At 47.2% G+C, this 18,949-nt stretch overlaps 1 protein-coding gene across 1 annotated transcript in view; it reads left to right on the top strand.

Moving 5' to 3' along the window:
- The first annotated feature begins 6,758 nt into the window (after window positions 1-6,758).
- LOC135905364 (tissue factor pathway inhibitor-like) overlaps window positions 6,759-18,949 on the top strand; it is a 30,023-nt gene continuing 17,832 nt past the window's right edge. The window contains exons 1-4 of the mRNA XM_065436389.1: window positions 6,759-6,849; window positions 6,936-6,951; window positions 8,786-8,901; window positions 10,576-10,602. Of these exons, the coding sequence (XP_065292461.1) occupies window positions 6,759-6,849; window positions 6,936-6,951; window positions 8,786-8,901; window positions 10,576-10,602 (250 nt within the window). The remainder of the gene's footprint in view (window positions 6,850-6,935; window positions 6,952-8,785; window positions 8,902-10,575; window positions 10,603-18,949) is intronic.

Here is an 18,949-nt window from a genome sequence, read left to right as displayed (position 1 = left end):
AAACTCTCAAATGGCCGCCATTCTTGCTGAGGCAGGTGCCTGGCCCCTGTCACTACTCTTCCTGCAACAGGAGTTACGACACATTGATCGCCTGCACCATGCAGCTCAAGCCCTCCTGACCCGCCTACGCTCCCGGCCAGCATCGCGCATGGGATTGCTGTGTGGCCTCTATGAGGAAATCATAAGGGACGCGCCCGCAAACGCCGTACAGCCTCCCCCACCACAGCGACCACCACTCCCTATCACGACGGAGCTGACAGGTGTCTCAAAGAGCCGTTCCCCAACACGTGCCCTACAGCAGACGGCAGCCTCTCTCCTCCAAGGGAGATTTGGGGACCACCTACACATATTCGTCGATGAATCCATGATGCCGGACACGGGCTCATCTACAGCAGCTTTCGCTGCACTGGCTGTACAAAAGAGCAAGATGCGCCGTCTCCCGGGACATGCAAGCTCTACCTCAACAGAGTTAGCAGGTCTCCACCTTGCTGTGGACCTACTGGCAGAGGAGCAGCCAGCGACCCCGGCAGCCATCTTCTGCGACTCCAAGGCGGCGCTGCTCTGCCTACAGAGCCCTGACAGGGCTAGCCTTGGGGTGGCGCTGCTCTCTTCGAGACTGAGGGCCCTACAGGACGCAGGATGATCGCTATCACTGCACTGGCTGCCGGCGCACGTGGGGATCCGGGGCAATGAAGAGGCTGACACCCTTGCAAAGAGTGCCCACCATTCAAGCGCCCCCTCAGCCCTGCTGTAATGACCGCGGACTTCTCAAGACACAGGCTGCGCCGGCACATTAACACCTGCCACCCGGACAAATGGCTATCCCTGGGCCGGCCTCCACGGCCTCTCCCACAGCACGGCCTTCCACGAAGGGATACCGCGTTGCTGCTCCAACGCCGAGTTGGCGTCTACTGGACAGCGGCCCGCCGCAATCGCCTTGGGATTGTCACCTCGCCAGCCTGTGCCTCCTGCGGTGTTCCAGAGTCACTGAAGCACCTCCTGTTCGCCTGCCCTGCTCACCTGCAGCACTATGGCCGACTTAAATTTTGCAGGAGTTCCACCGCCTGGGGCTTCCATGTGCACGATAGGAAGAGATCCTCTTCCGCGGTCGTAACCAACTACCAGCCTTCCTAAGTGTCGTCGAGTACCGCGGCTCGTCGGGGCTCTCGGTGAGATTGTAGAAAATTTCTGCAAAGACGGATAGCCGTCAGGCTCTTCCATCACCTCGGGCCTCCTGATCCGCCACAACTTAGCTTCTGCTGGGTCTCCTCCTGTAGTCTGTCACCAGCGCACCCCTCCGGTCGAACCCGCTGGGCCACCCTGGCCATCAGCTCTGTTGCTGCCATGGCGGAACTCTGCTTTTCTCCCTCCTACCTTCTATCTCCTTTACTCCCATCTCCCCTTCCCCGTTGGCGCTGAGCCGTGCTCCCACAAGGGTTGCAGAAGATAGTGCCAGCCTTTCCTCCTCCCTGCCCCCTCCCCCTCCCGCTAGAATCACTTCTCTCAGGTGCGACGGGGTCGGCCAGGCGGGAGCACATGCCTGAGGCGCCGTCGCTGTCATTTCTGCACAAAGGCTTCCCTCGCATCGAGGAACCCACAGCATTCGCAGAAAGAAAGAAAAGGGGCCCGCGGTATACTGTCTTCCCGACGAAACCGTGCTGCAATACAAAAACCAACGGTAGTCCTAAGTACTGATTTTATACGTGCTGCTTGCTATTTTATGTTTTACCTAGGGGTGTGCGAATATTGAAATTTTCGAATACGAATCGAATACGAATAAGGCGAAAAACTGTCTTCGAATATCGAATCGAATATCGAATATATGTGTACTATTAAAGAAATTGCAAAACGAGGTAACAATAGCTTTATTACCCTTTTAAAAATAATATTGCATTTTACGAGGCTGCTTCAGGTTAAAGAGGCACTCATTCTAGGTAATGCACTCAGGTAATGTAAGGTAATGCTCTGTCAGGTAAACGCTTGTTACAGATTATCGCGAAGGAAAATTGACTGCTCAACATGTTCAGAAAGTAAAGGCTCTCTATGCACTGTGACAACATTGGTCCAGGTAACATATTCTAGGTGCATATTTTATTGCGCATACTTACAAAGCCCGAAAGTACATCATATATTGTTATGAAAGAGCCCTAGAATAAAGCTTGGTAAAAAAAAAATCGAAACTGATCATGTCTCACGGGCCTGATGCAGATAGACTGGAACAGAGCGTACACATTCAGAGTAAGGTTCGTTACAGCACTTAAGATCCCAGTGCTGTAACGCTGTGTCGTCGTTTTGTACCTTCTTTTGTCCTTGTTTTGTGTTGCGCTGTAACGAACCTTACTATGAATGCCAACCAACTGGCCCAACTTGCCATCTTGATGCAGAGCATACAGATAATGAGCCGATCATGTGAAGCTCTCAGTGAATAAACATGTTCTTAGGAGATTGTGGAGCAAGCGTACAATTCGTTAATTGCTAAATTATTCACAGTCTGTCCAAATATATTCGCCGTTTCGGCCATTATTCGGCCGTCTTCGAATATTCGGGAATTCACGAATATGCATTCCTCAAATTGAATACGCTTCGAATAAGAAAAATATTCGATTCGTATTCGAAATTTCGAATATTCGCACACCCCTAGTTTTACCTGTTCACAAGGAAGCGCTTCGCATGCTTACTGTGCTTATAAGATGTGGAGCACGACCTTCCGCATTTGTATCTCGCAAGAACGCCGCTGACAGTCCAAAACACCGAACGGTGCATTTGTTTACATCGACAGGTACAGCGACCACTCGTCGTTCGCCTGAGATGTAATGGTAGCCGCTCATCGGTGACATCAATTAATGTCAGAACATATCAAAACAGGCAGCTTTGCATCACTCTGAATCGCGCTGATATGAGCAACCACACATCTTCGAAAACAGCGAGCGGGTGACCGTATATATTACCGGAGCGGTGTTATGCTGCCTACTTATCATTCTTCGTATTCTCTTCATGCACACAATATGTTCCGTAAAGTGGATATAGATGAGTACTTTGTGCGCGTGATCGTTCATTTAGAGAACGCGTAGTTTTCTCGTGGAAACGCCGATGCCAGTATAGACACTGTTGGTAGCTGAACGAGGAGGTTGTTCACGCTGCTGTATCGAGGGGCCTACACTTGATGCCCATTTGGGATACGAGGCAAGCAGTGCACCTCGGAAGCTAAATAATGGGTGTGCATGACTGACGTAAAAATACACCCACGTTCGAAGTCACATTTAATTTAAGCAAGTGCCGGTGAGTGCGGCGGGCAGCTTTCCGTCGAAAACGGCAACACACCGATATTGATACTGCTCCGTGTCATCGCTTCTCGCTTTTTGTGTGTTCACTGTACGAAATGAGGAATAGTTCATTTCAATTTCGTATGCTCAAAACTGAACCTCAGAAGGAGTTTTCTTCATCCTGATGTCTTAATTAGCTTCAGGTCAGTCGCTCAGATCCCCCAGCAGCAGACGCATGAACTACGCGACTGGAACATATAGGCTTTACCTCGGCTTAACGCGATCGGCATCGGCTCAAACTGTGTGCGCGGATGGCGAGGGCAGAAGTTCGTGCAGCCAACAACGCAACGCCACTTGCCTCTCATCTCTTGCACGTCTACAGGAACGCAACTCCTCGCGATAGCAACTTCTCACGCGATGCGTGACATCCTTTCTGCCATCATTGGCCCAGAAATACTCCCTGAATGCTTACTTGTTGCGTAACCAGCTGACGATCGTCGACTCCTTGATGCTCTCGTCGTTGTCGTCTGCATGATCTTGGCATGACCTGCATGCAACACTCCTCACGTCATACACAATGTGGCCTGCAACTGAGGAGGAGGCAAGGTAGGGTGTTGGAGGCAACTAATTCATTTGTAAACAATCTGCGCAACTCTCCAACGTGCTTTTTGAGGACATGACGGAACTGTTCAGAAGAACGTGCCCCGCGAATTTAATCGGCATCCGTTGACATCGAAAAATCGCCGGAGTTGCCCTTTAAGTGCATATTTGTGGAACCACCTTATTTCGTGTATAGGAAAAACAAAAATTTACGCGATACTTTGACCAAGTCACCTCTAAACTCTAGCTGCGCACAGGCTGTATGCCTTGAATAAAATTAGCTTGCCAGGTATGTCCTCAACATGAGAACCACAAAGAAAGCAATCAGTACCGCGTCCAACCCCTCTGTTCAAATTAGAGGAACCTTTACATGTGACACCGCCAATGTGTTCTATCACAACATTGGCTGTACTACTTGTAATCAACAGTATATTGGTGAGAGAGAGACACCTTTCAGGTTATCAGTAAGTAATCACAGATCACGCGCAAAAGCTCCTTTGAACCATCCCGCATCTAACCATGTGAACCTTCCTGGCCACTTTTTCAATGACGAAAAGGTACAATATTGGAATCAGGCTTTCGCTCACACCACGGGAGTTCTACGTGAGTGATTGAGTGCTACGTTATTCGTGGATTCGTGAGTCCTACCGCCACCTCGGGTGTTATTGACAGCACCGGGAAAGTCACGTGCTTGCCTTCTGGAGCTCTATTATAGTGACCTAGTATTTTATAGACCGCTCTAGCCGTGGAGGAAGGAAAAAGGTATAGGAGAGAGCATCGCGTCATGCAGCCAGCCTTGGCAAGCGAACGCCCCGTGAAGCCCATACTTTTGCTCAGTGGTGGCCCAGCATGTGACCTCTAGCGTCGAGATCCCGGAGAAAGAATTGAGATTTGCTGAGTCGTTTGGTGCCCAATAGCTAAATCAGTCTTTATTCGGTGCGCGCTTGTTCTGCTGCCCTGCCGTGGCTCTGCCTGCAGAGTGGGAACACCTTTAAAACTCACCTCGTACTTTGACATGCGATAACTTGTTGGGCGGACAGGTTTGGCTTCAATCGCGTTGCGCGATGCTCCTTCCTAACTTTTTTCCTTCCTCTATGGCTCTAGTTAGGGCGTACAAAAAAAAGAAAAAAAAACGTTGAGTGTACTAGCTCTAGTAGTGGGGGCGAGCTCCACCACTGGAAAAGCTGGCGCCACCGTCGGCGTGATGTGTATGAGGGATCATGTGAACACAGCGGCCGTGTCAGCTTCTTCGGAAGCGCTGAAGCGAGCCGAAAATGAAAGCTTAAAAGTCCCACCTGCACTACGGTTCTGATTGAGTGGGGAGGGTTTCCCGCTTCGGGTGCGTGCTTGACAGCACTTGAAAACACTATAATAGGCAGTGGCTTCCTTCGAAGGCGTCCAACGTGGGTTCGGTGCCGGACGTTTGCCATGGAGCCCCGTGTCAGCCTTCAGAAGTACCCACAGGACAAGAAGCTGCGTGGAACTTGGATCGCGAAATTCACAACCGGCAAGCAACCATCGGCTACAACTCGGATGTGCAGCAAACACTTCAGCGAGGAAGATTTCTGCTACGGCGTCGGGGCTGCGACGTTCGGTGTGTAGCAGAAAGCACACAATGTGACGCTCACCCATGCGCACTGCCCGGTTAATGCCATGGTTGATGCTAGATAATGGCAAGCTCACTAAATTGGAAAAAGAACGGTAAGAAGCAGGTTAAAAAAAAGGCATGGTATAAGCTCATATGTTTGTCACCAAAGAATGAAGGTATTTGATTGAGAAAAAGAAGCAGCCGGAATTGCTCGCTGAGAAGACGGATAAGCGTACAGTGTGACGTAACTTGAGAAATAATGATATTGAAAAGTGAAATATTTACAAAAAAGAAAGATTGAATCGCCGTAATGGCACATTACAAGTCGCCGCCGCAGGCGTCGAAATAACTAGTTATAACGAAATTATTTTTGAACAGATCTGATAGCATCCACGCAACAATGGTTGCTTGTGTACTGTCGAATGCTCATATGCTGCGTCCTAAAGCTCACGACACGGTACGAAAACGCGCCCGCAGCGAAAGCGAAGCATTGCACGCGGACATGCATGCTGGGGCGCATTTGGTGATCGCGAACCCGTGCGATCGCTGTCTTGAGGCTTCATTCTGCCATGCTCCATTTGGTTATACAGACAGCCCACTACAGGAACATATTTCACATCGTTCGCTCTCAGCGACTGCCGACCTTTCACGCAAGAAGGCGGTTTGGGGGACACCATCGCGGCGACCGCGCGCACTGTGCATTCACCGTGCGTATTCGATAAAAAGATAGTGTCTGTAAACCATTGTGTGCTTTCTTTTGCCAATAATATTATTTTGACTGTAAAAAACTTCCTTCGTTTCGAGAGTACTTGCGGAAATGTGCGGAAAGGCTCCCGAGTGGTGTTTTTATTGAGCGCCGACAGCCTAACCTGCGAGGAGCGCGCCGCGTTATCTCTCATACTACAAGTAAGTTTGTTCCTATAGTCTCTTTTAGCACAGGAGAGAGACGCTTCCGATAGATGGCGACTCCGCAAGTCCTCGCCCCCAATATGGTCGATACGGCAAAGCCAGCTGAGAGAACCGTCATAGACTACACCCAAATACTTCACCGACTCCACTTGGAGTATAGTCTCGAGATGGTAGCATAGCGTATGTTAACAGGTTGATTAGGCGGAAAAGACACTCTCGAGCACTTACTAATGTTACGTGAAAGGCGAATTTTGTTTACCGAGGTCTTTGTGGCGTAGAGTTAGTTCTGTAATCGATGATAGAGGCCTGACGTCGAAGTTCGTTTTCTTTACTTTTTTTTCCCGCGTGCTCTAATCCTCCCATGAGAATTTTCACTGTGAATCCTTTGCTGTGGGTGCATGTCACATCCCTGGAAGGCTGGGAAGAAGAAGATCCTGGCACTTGGTTTAATCGAGGAGCACGAAATACGGCGGAAAATGTCAACCGAAGGTAAGGTGCACTAGAAACAATCGCAACGATTTCCTTTTTGGAATGCACGCCGACTGCACGTTGTTCACTTTTTTTTTCATCCACAGGCAGCACCGACGTGCAGTAAGTACTCGCACAGTCTTGTATCGAACGAACTTCATTGCACACTGAAAGCGCGTGTTCGCAACCTGCTGGAATTGGCGAACCGCTTAGTTGATTACTCGTTAGAGTGCATGCCAGCAGACTAGCAGTTCATGAGAAAGAAATGAAAAGGCTTAAGGTCCACCACTCATGAGAACCATGTGAACAAAATTTGCAGAATGAAAAAAATGGGTGGCAGCGCATACGACAGGCATTGCCCAATTATGATCGTCAGCTTACTTCTAACCTCGAAAAAAGAGGGCGCAATCGTTTGATTTTACTGGTACATATGGAGCAGAAGTATTGAGGCTAGCAAACCAGCTTAGGCGAAGTTAAGGACAGCACACGAGTGACGGAACTAAACATGATAAGTGTGCAACCGATGTGGATTAGACAACCGATGACAACCGATGCGGTGACAAGTGACAACCGATGCGGAGTTGGGCAATCCATGTAATGCGATTAGAGATGACTCGTCTGCCGCCGGTTTGTGACAGGAGATGTTGACTTTTTGGGAATTAATGTACGGCCACGGTTCTGTTTGGCGTATTTTCGACGCACGTTGACAATATGGCGTCTTTGATTTTGACAACCGGTTAGTTTCAGTCGTTTAGACACGTTGGCCAAGTGCTATGGGCCGATGAGTACCATTCTTTGTCGTGGTCATTCAGCTTTTTTTACATGGCATAGGTTGTAGTTTCCCTTGCTCATTGTTTCGTCATGTCGGCAGCATGTATGCTTTATAAAGGTGTTCAAAGAAAGGGAAGGAGCATTCTACTGTGCTCATAAAAGAAAAGAAAACTAGCGTTATATTACTTAAAATTTATGCGAGGTGACAGGCACGTTGTAGCTTGACGTCGCGGTAGTGTGACAAATGCGTTGCGGTATAGCCGCCTTTACGTGAACTCGATGTTACTGTACGTTAAAACAGCGTTACTCTTGGTCTATTTCCGCTACCACGCCATACAATCTATGCAAAGCGAGGGCTTTACCGCACATTTGCCGTCGGCGGCAGCAATATGGGTAAAGGTAGGACGGTAACACGACGCTAAAGTATATATGCCATTACCATATCACGTTTCTTACGTCATCACGGCAATCATTCGCGGCACTTTTTGCATGTGGTGCGTCAAAACAGGGCCGAGTCCACCCTCGCGCTAATGCATCGCACATAAGCTAGAAGTTGCAAATCCAGAGAGTGCATTTTGCCGATTAGTGCAGAACCGTTCGCCAAGAATCGTCTCCGCTTTCCACTATCTTATTCATGTGTTGTGCCATGGTTTACGTGAGTCGAATGAGTCGAATACCTCAATTATAAATGACTCGAATTACTTCGTATAACATTAGTGGGATGTGTAAAAAAATGAATAAGAAACAAACATGATTGACTGAAGAGAAACGTGGCCGAAGCCAAAGATGCCAGTGATATTGTATTATCAGCCTCACCGCGAGTTAAATTGTGCGCGAAGATGAATACCGAAGGAAAAGTTTCACAGAGAGGGTCACGAGTAGTAAATTGATCGATTTAACAAGAGATCTACAGCTTCATTATTGTTGGTGTCGTGTTAATAAGCTAGATTTCATTCACAATTCACCAGTCTATAGTAACACAAGAACGTCATAATTCGTTCCTTGAGGTAGTGTTTGGCTACCATTATCGTAATTTCTGTCCTGTTGGCCTGACACTATGGCGATGGGGTGTAAATTGGTTTGATTGGCTATTCGAGTCCTCGCGTCTCGGTATATCTTGATCAATTTTGTACGCCAAAGGTGCGTGGCGTGCGCACAACGCTCCTGTGTTTTCCTCTTCGCGCAGAGTGCAGGTGAAGGAGGGCGAGAAGAACCCGTGCTTCGTGTGCATGGGCGTCTGCTTCCTGCTGACCGTCCTCTTGGTCGTGCTCACCGCGCTCATCGTGCAATACGTCAGGCATAGTAAGTGCGCGCGCAGCGAGAACCCTGCAATGATGCCAACGGTTTACGGGCAACCAGCTTTGAAATGTACCGTGCTAACAGCCTAAAACACACACAGCCTAGGTAACACACAGGCTATAGCGGGCGAAGGATACGTTTTCAGCCCTCGCTGCGATTTCAAGTCGGCAAATGGAACGCTGAACTTGAAGCACATGGGCCCAGTTCCTGACCGCACTGGACACCGACGTGCTAGAATGTACGGGCGCATGCGCTACTGGCATTGTATACATACATAGCCATGAACAGAGCTTGACTCGGTGCATCTGGCTAAAGGCGAACGTTGATACAGGCGCGCTTCTGCTATTGTTCAGAATGTCGGGCCATTTTTGTCAATTCTGTACGCCGCGGCGTTAGCATACTTCAGTGGCACACTCGAACTGCCGTAGCACATCCTGGATAGCCTGGGTCCCCCTTGGAGGGCAGAGGAACCATATGTGTATACCGGATATTGACATGGAATGAATGATCATGGCGTTTCGGAGCTGACAGCGATTATAAGCATTCAGTTGCACAATCGAAAATTCTAAGTGAGAGTGACAGGCACCAATGGCATTTAAAGGGGAAAACTTAAAAGAAAGATCTTGCGGCAGTAAAGAAAACTTAAAGTTGGCCAGAGACTGCGGCTACGCTGACATAAAAATAGCAATGGGCTTATAAAAGACATCATATCGTAGCACCAACTAGCATCCGGCGGTGCCCGTGTCGATGCGGGAAATTAATCGCTGAGCAGATATGCTTTCTTGAATATGACAAGCTCAATGAAAATTGTGCTGGAGCCCACCTCTATGCCCTCTCTCGATTATGTAGCCCGTCATTTGCTTTCGGAGTTTAAACCCCGTAATTTGATTCGATTTGATTCTGACAAAAGCGTCACATTTTCCCTGTAGTAATCTTTCTATGAAACCGCGGTGCAGCAATATCGCTATCCAGGAGGTATTTATAGGCTGCCTCAAAGGCGAGCGATGAGGTGAGACTAGAGCGGGCTTTCACAGGTGTGGTGGCGAGGAAACATCGCTGATGTGTGTCCTCGAGTTGCATAATATTGCGGGAGTTCGCTCACTTTCACTGTATGCGCTCTGTCCGTACAGCCTCGAAAAGTGCAGGACATTTACGACGACGGTAGAAATTGTTTATTTAATTATGGAGCTTTACGTGCCAAAACTACTTTCTCGTTCTGAGGCACGCCGCAGTAGTGGACTCCAGAATAATTTGGACCTCCTGGGCTTCTTTAACGCGCGCCGAAATCTAAGTACACGGGTGTTTTCGCATTTCGCCTCGATCGAAATGCGGCCGCCGTGGCCGGGATTCAATCCCGCGACCTTGTGCTTAGCAGCCCAACACCATAGCCACTAAGGAACCATGGCGGGTGACGATAGAAATGACAGCTTCGGCGATAAAAAAAGCGGTGGCTGCACGTTCGCGACAAGTCTTTAAATGCATGTTTATAGGCCACGCGCGTAAACGCTTTGCCTAATATCGTAATATGCATATTAGCGAGCGAGTACATTTTATTAGGCACTTTAGAAGGGCATATTTTGTTCATAAAATCACAGTGATGTTGAATAACTATCACTGTTATCTCTGCAAGCTTAAGTAAAGGCTCTTCTTTTTTTCTTTCCCTATTACATCTTGCAGATCTCTCTACGAACGGCACTGCTGCGGGTAAGTATAGTAAAAGAAAGAACAACAATAATAAGAACCATAACAACAACAACAAAAAAAGAACGTCATGCGACAAAGACAACGTCTGTGGTATTTGAATAAGTGAACAATGTTATTCCGCAGGCAGTTTTATTTGTCCCGTTTTCCATTAAAGAGAACCGGACAACATTCGCATGAAATAGTTCTCCAGCTTCATAGGATATATCAAAGGCCCATCTTACTCGTCCGTGAAGTGTGCGGTGAGCTTTGCGTGAAGGGGTAACGTTGTACGAATATTCTTTCACCGTGTTGCGCGTCCTACAAATTCGAGACGTGCTGCGAAGCGGTGGCACTGACGTGTAAAGAAATGCTAATTCTACTGCCGTGAATTTGTCCTATAAAGGCAAGACGAGCGGAGGTGGCCAAGTTTCGAAGAGGCATTTAAAGAATCAATTACAATCTCTATTACATACGTTCACACAACAGTTGCCTTTCCAGCCCGCATAAACGATATTGCTTTTCTGCAAGGCTAAACACTCGGTATGTAGTACGAATAGGCACGACCGAGGAATTATTATTAAATAATAAAATGAAAACGCAACAAAAATGAGAAAATAACAAAGCATTAGTTGCAGTGACGTTGAATGTGTTGAACATACGCGTGTACAAGGTAGATTAAAACAGAGAAAGGCATTGGCGACGAAGTTTACAAAGAGTGTAGCAACTACAAGTTCCGAAAGTAAACAAATGTAACAGAAAAGAAAGAATATGACATATAATCTCTTTCTGAAAGCAACCAATCATCAGTATACATGTTTGAAAAGTCCTTCAATACAAACCGTTTAACAAATATGTGCACTACATATGAATTTTGACCTTGAGGACGCTTTTATTTGTTTAAGAAAACCTAGGATCCCACTATCATTCGAATTATTAAAATTGGTCGGAACGTAGAAAGCATGGGCCCTCTTGGAGTAGTTTATTTTTTTATTACGCTCGGGCACAAGATACACTTTCTTATGCCCTGTAAACAGCCAGATTTCACGTATGTGTTCGTGAAATCAGAAAAAAAAAGAGATTGTGCCCTAGTATGTCAAATAGAAATTCTTCCTCGAGAAACAAACGCTTTCCTTTAAAGCAGTGCATAGCGAGAAGCACGGAAAGTGTCAACACATTCAGTCATTTTTCTCTTGCTGTCAGTGCGCGCCTCTTTTACGTATACAAACATATGCAGCTTTTATTATAAGCTATATTGCTTCACATATGCTATACGGTTGGCTGCACTCTGTGCCATATCTCTTGCTGCTTGCTGTCGCATGTCGTCCACTGTGTTTGCCAATTAGGGCTTGGATAGCCAGGTACCAATGAAGCCGGGATATTTTGCCATTAAGTAGTGATTACAGCGATGATGTCCTATTACCACTGAGTGGTCGGTGCACATGCACGCAAATGGTTGTGTGTCCGACGCGTGGACATATCGAAGTTTCGTATTGGAATTTTGGCACCAAAATACTGTCGCGACTGCTATAATTAGGGGAGTGAGGTAGCGCCTTGCAGACCCGTGAGAGAGCGGTAAAATGAGACGCATCTTGGCGAACTCTCCTCCATAAATCGGCAAAACGCACTCTAATTTAATGATGGCGTTTCACGTGCCAAAACCACTTTCTGATTATGAGGCACGCCGTAGTGAAGGAGTCCGGAAATTTCGACCACATGGGGTTCGTTAACGTGCACCTAAATCTAAGTACATGGGTGTTTTCGCCTTTCGCCCCCATCGAAATGCGGTCGCCGTAGCCGGGATTCGATCCCGCGACCTCACGCTCAGCAGCCCAACACCATAGCCACTGAGCAACCACGGCGGGTAAAACGCACCCTTGGTGTGCAGGTTCCAGCACGTGTCGCGTGCAGTCGCGCGAGGGGTGACGGGGCACATGTGAACGATGTCGCATAATCCGTGATTCTTTCGAAAATACGACAGAATAACGGTGTAGTTTAGAATCGTGTTACCGTTCTGCTTCTATCAATATTGTCGCCGTCGGCCGCGAATACTCGCGAAAACCGCTCGCGTGCACATGCAGTTTGGAGCACAAGGCAAGGGTCGCGGGTGAACGGTAACCTTGTGCTAAAGTACTGTAATGCGGCGTTCGTGTATGCACGACCCTATGACAACGCATTTGACGCATTACCGAAACGTCCAACGAAGCTGCCATAGGCCTTGCATCCGTCTTATATGCTTCTAATTTCGCCTCTTCTCCTTTTACAAGGGCAATGGCACGCTCGTCCCATTTCTCTCTTCAACAGCTAAAAAATTCTTCAGCTGTCCGATTAGGTCGTTTCTGACGCCCAGTTCTGGGACAAAAACATATCGGGTTGGCTGTATTGGGAACGAAGTCGCAGCGGAGAAGCTAAAACGCCTTGTGCGTGCTACTGAGGGTGTATGGGCGATAGGGTACACAAATGACTTAACTAAATACACAAGTCACATTTATTCACGAATTTCGAAGCTTACACACTGAACTTATACAGATAGTGGGAATCATACTGCCTAGTCTTGTAATATTGGTCGCTCCCTATTCATAAGGGGGCCCGCCGTGGTCAAAGTCGGTGGTCGCGAAGTGGCATCCCCCCTGTGTTGTTGTCCGAGTCTCTTCACGCCATTTCTGGACCAATGAATCCGGAGGCGCCATAGCTCAGCAATCGTTAAATATGCTCAGAATATCCTCGTATATAGGCTTTGAACTCCCGATAAGCACAGGACTGAGTTTGATAGTATGAACCTGCTATGGTTGCGTGATCTCTTTCAAACGCGACCGCTTCCTCTCGTGTCGACAAACGATATACTGTCCAGCTATACCGCTCTGAACTCCGAGTGAGAAACAAAATTTAACCTCTATTGCGTCATGCGTGGCGCTACAATAGCACCAATGGTGCCGTTGTCATTATTCTATCATTACTTTATCATAAATGTGTCACGTGCATTGATGACTCCACGCCATCTATACACGTGACCCATGCTTGATAGAATAAGGATTTTTTTCCCTACACTATGACTCCAAAAGCACGTGGGTAGTAGGGTTGCAAAGGTATAAGCGATAATAGTATTACATGCTTTCTCTACATTTAGTTTTAGAAAGTGAACCCCTAGGTTGGCCTAACTGAAAGGCACTTCACGTCAAAAAATATGATATATCGTTGTTGTTTTACGAAAGGGTATAGTTAATACAAGCGCAATTATAGATGTAGTGTACATGAAAACTAGTAATAGGCCAAAATATCGTAGATGGAAATGTGTGTAAGAGCGACCGCGTGTGTCACCAGTGGTAAAAAATAGCTTTTGTGAGGTTGCTATTTGGGCTTGTTGGTGTGCGACTGGTACAGATTACATTTTCACACCGTTTGTTATGTTATGGCCTTGTTCGTAACACACACACATACACACACACACACACACACACACACACGCACGCACGCACGCACGCACGCACACACACACACACACACACACACACACACACACACACACGCACACACACACGGGGGGGGCGGCAATACCATAGTGTATACATCTCATGAGTGCATGAAGAACAAAGCACGGGACTGGTACAGATTACGCGCCTTCACTTTTACGTGCACACACACGCTCTTTCCTATGCTTGGTATTAAGCAGGCTTGGAAGTGAAGTGAGGCAAGGATCGGTTCAAAGCGCGAAGTATCCGGGCATTTGCGAGTGTAGTGAATGCTGTGTAAGCATGCCCTGGCCAAACAATGCGCGCTGTGCACTGCATTGTTGCGAAAAGCGAGCAAGTTCGACCGTGTCAGAGTTTCTGCAGTTTAGTAGGCTTCACCAGCAAAGTTACCATTCCCGTCCAGCGTTCGTTCCAACAACACCCTCTTGTTTTGCTTCGGCGCTCAAGCCTTCGTGCGGAAGTAGTGGTGGCTTCCGTTCAGCGTGACTAGCCCTGCGTGACTGGCACTGACTGATTATGGCACTGCTCATTCGCTGGTCATGCTGCTTAACTACGCTTGTTGCACTGCCTATGATGAATGGCACTACTGTTACGTCTGTGGAGCTATCGGTCATTCCAAACGCTCAGTGTCCAGCGCAACCCTGATAACGATAAATGATAACGCTCCCTGGTACAACACCCACATTAAGCGCCTTTCGAACAAAAAGAAACGTTCGTACAGACTAGCCAAAACATCTGGAAACGCTCAAAGATGGGCAGCTTACAAACACGCTACATATAACTACATAACAGCGCTTAAACAAGCTAAAGATTACTTTTTAAATAACACATTGCCTTCCATGCTAACTACTGATACGAAAAAGTTCTGTCGCACTATTAACCCAAAACATGACGACGCCATAACCCTTGTTGATAGCACCGATACTGCAATTGCCCCTGCCGATTGCGCATCTGTATTAAATGACGTTTTTACGCGTAACTTTTCTAAACACGCTCATGTAACACGCCCAACTACACTATCTTACGACTACGCCGCAATGCACCCTTTAATAATCGAACCCGTTGGCATAGAAAAAATAATCGCCTCATTGAAACTCTCATCCGCTCCTGGCTGTGACTTAATTAACGCTAAGTTTCTAAAAAACACTAGCACATATTGTTCCATTATTCTTGCAAAGATTTTCCAGCAATCACTTGACAATGGTTCACTGCCTGCTGATTGGAAGGTGGGGAAGGTGATTCCACTCTACAAAACAGGTACTAAACATTCCCCACTGAACTATCGGCCTATTTCCTTAACGAGTATACCATGCAAAATTATCGAGCATGTTCTGTCTTCTCATATCGCCAACTTCTTAGAAGAAAACTCCTTTTTTTCTGAGTTTCAACGCGGCTTCCGCAAAACATACTCATGTGACACCCAACTAGTATCATTCACGCATAAACTAAACCTATTGCTTGACCACTCTTCAGTTGCAGATCTAATTTTTTTGGACTTCGCAAAAGCGTTCGATAAAGTGTGCCATAGCTTATTAATCTACAAACTGCAACAACTAAACCTTGAGCCTAAAATTCTGTACTGGCTTGAAGTTTTCCTCACTAACCGTTCACAGTTCGTTTCAGCTAACGAAGCAACATCTAATCTGAGTCCTGTTTATTCAGGTGTACCACAAGGCTCCGTGCTTGGACCCCTCCTATTTCTCATATATATTAACGACTTACCTTCCTGTGTTTCATATCAAATTCACCTATTTGCTGACGACTGCGTAATTTACACCGAAATAACTCGCGACGAGGATGTTACCAGGCTTCAAGCTGACCTTAACGCCATTTCTGCATGGTGCAATTCATGGTTAATGGAACTAAACGTTAACAAGTGTAAATTCATGCGTGTATCTCGAACTACCAGTGAACCACCTGTGTACTCCCTTAATAACACTCCATTAGAATTGGTAACAACTTACAAGTACCTTGGCCTTCACATCACCTCTGATCTTACTTGGAATACTCACATCACCCATATAATAAGTAACGCTAACAGAATGCTAGGTTACTTACGACGCAACTTTTCCAAAGCACCTTCTTCCTTAAAATTAATCCTCTATAAAACTCTAATACGACCTAAACTTGAGTACGCTGCTTCAATCTGGGATCCAGGTCAAGTAAACCTAATACACTCACTAGAAATGGTTCAGAATAACTCTACTCGTTTCATTCTTTCTAACTATAATAGAACCGCGAGTATCAGTGCCATGAAATCTAGCCTCAACCTACCGTCCTTGTTATCACGTCGAAAATTGTTCCGTTTGTGCCTTTTTCATAAATTATTTCATCACCCGCTGCTACGCAACAAACTTATTTCTCCGCCTCCGTATGTATCACCCAGACTAGACCACATTCATAAGGTTGACATTTCATTTTGCAGATCGAACGCTTTTTTGCAGTCATTTGTACCACGCACTTCCAATGAGTGGAATCACCTCCCCGCCTCGATAGCCACTATCGCAGATCACCAATTATTCAAGAATGTCATAGCTAACATTGTATAACTAGGAACCTTTTTTTTTTCATATTGTTCAACCTGTACTCACAAATGCCTTAGCTAACATTGTATATCTAGGTGCCATTTGTTAAATAGTTTTGTTTATACATATTCATATACATAATTTTCTGCACTAATAACTCCTGTTTGTTGAATTTACCCGTTTTTGCTTGTAACCACTCCCCTCTATAATGCCGTAATGGCCCTGAGGGTATGATTAATAAATAAATAAATAAATAAATAAAAAACCCTCGAGAAGAACGAAGTGAAGCGGACTTTCAGCATTGCTCTCTCTCGTGAATCGTAGCTCGAATGAACGTCGCCGATGTAGCTTTCGCCCGCACACTTGGTGCCTTGCCGAATGGAAAATACAAATAGCTGGGAGCATGACGCCGAACACCTAGCCTCGGCAAACCAGCCTCCTATGATGCCGCCCCACGCCATTCTCTCCTGAGCCAATCCGCCCACTGAGTGTTGAGGAGTAGGCCCTGCACGGTTATTAGGATTTCTGAAAGGGACACTAAAGCGAAACAATAAATCAGTTTCGACTAATGAAGCATTGTTTGAGAACCCTGCAGGCAGTGATTAAAAAAAAAAGATTATTAGATGAGAAAATGAAGGTCCAAACATTAGTATTTGAATTTCGCGCCGAAACCCCAGCGCCGTGACGTCAGGGATTCCAAAGTATGTTTTCGCATTTGGGCCGCGTTCGCTGAATAAAGGTTCCCGAAACATGCCATGTTTAACATTTGGTTCCTTTAGTACACAATGTTGTCACTCTGTACGTACCACTTTATATAATTAGTAAGCCGTAGAATATGCCATCAAAATCCAATACGTCACAGCCCCCAAGTGCGAGAACTTATGTAGGCGTCGCCACCCGTATTTCATTCTTGCGCTTTTTCTGGCTTACGAAACGTCTTATTGTTGTAAGAGTGGTGTTTTTGGTGTTGTAGGACGGTAATTTACTGATGCAGAAGAAATCATTTTTCACTTTAGTGTCCCTTTAAACACTGTGTGGTACGCGGTAGTTTTTAGTGGCGCCCTCGCCGCGCGCTTTCCATTCCACACACTAAGCAGATTAAAATTATTGCTTTCGCAATCACGTGCTGAGCGCCTATTTGCCATCGGCTTTTTAAATATATTTTGATGACTGTGATTGGAGATGGACACGTGGCGCTCTCTTTTACATCTTTTCTATCCTTTGTATTCAATGGTCGCGTCAAACTCGATTGATAACAAAGATTGTTGTCAGCAGTGTCACTGCTGGAATTGCGCATCTGCACTTATAGTACATATTTAGTGTCCGACAAAACTGCAGTTGAGTTCATGGACCAAACAGGACCTAACAAATTCTCAACGCTTAGCGTTATGTCCGACATCTCAAAAAGCATTACAGCGAGCTGCCTCTTCTGCGGTCCTATAGTAAATCGGGGATAGGGAGTGTTGGAACCTCAGTGCTGACACCCGTTATTGCAATCGGACCGCTGGCACGAGTTGTTGGAAATGGCTCGCATCCCCAAGGGTAGCGTTGGCCTGGCGGCCTGGGGCACACTGGAAGCATCCGAAGGTCCCGGCAAAGCATGAGTCGAAGAAGAAATCGGAGCCTCTCTCTCGGCGTCCGGGGGCAGCTGCTTTTATACTCTTGGCGTCGCGGGCAAGAAGGAAGGTCACGGGATGAGACCACGTGACGGCGGCCACGGACAAGCTGAGAGACATGGTGAGACGAGTGTAGTGACGCATCAGACGGGCCGGTGCCGGTCAGACCTCCTCGCTTCACACTTGGGGAGCTCCTCTCCCCGGCTGCCGCGCTTTGACAAGCGTGGGCACACACACACACACGCACACACAAAGACACGTGGCACTGAACATGCCGGGACGCGCTTGGCGGGGATGCGTTGCGGCCGCTCCGAACGGGCCAAAATGTCCGCTGCTTTGAACGAAGCCCCGGCGTCCGTTGCATCCGCGCCGGCTACACCGCGCATCGTAGGCGAAACGTAACAGACCGCCCCGCCGGGGGAAGGAGATCCCGATGGTCAGGGGACTGCATCCGCTGTCCGGAGGGATGTCGCTCGATGATGCTCATAACCGAAGTCGGTCGTCCCTCGGCGTTTCTTGAGCGCAGCGCACCGAGAAGGCCTCGTTCTCACGTTCAGGTTCACACAGGACACTGCAAAGTGACTTCGGGAGAGTTGCCATTTTTGTTCTCGTTCCCAGCAAGCGTTAGAACTGCGCCGAAACTCAGCCGCTCAGTCAGCAAGCACGGCACAACCCTCACTAAGCCATGCCAGGCTCTTTCCCCTTTTTCTTTCTCTTGTTGCTCTCGCTCTATCTGTTTCTCTTGTTGCTCTCGTTCTAT

The sequence above is a fragment of the Dermacentor albipictus genome, chromosome 3 (genome assembly GCF_038994185.2).
Source record: "Dermacentor albipictus isolate Rhodes 1998 colony chromosome 3, USDA_Dalb.pri_finalv2, whole genome shotgun sequence".
Lineage (NCBI taxonomy): Eukaryota > Metazoa > Arthropoda > Arachnida > Ixodida > Ixodidae > Dermacentor > Dermacentor albipictus.
This window is presented reverse-complemented; position numbering and strand designations above follow the sequence as displayed.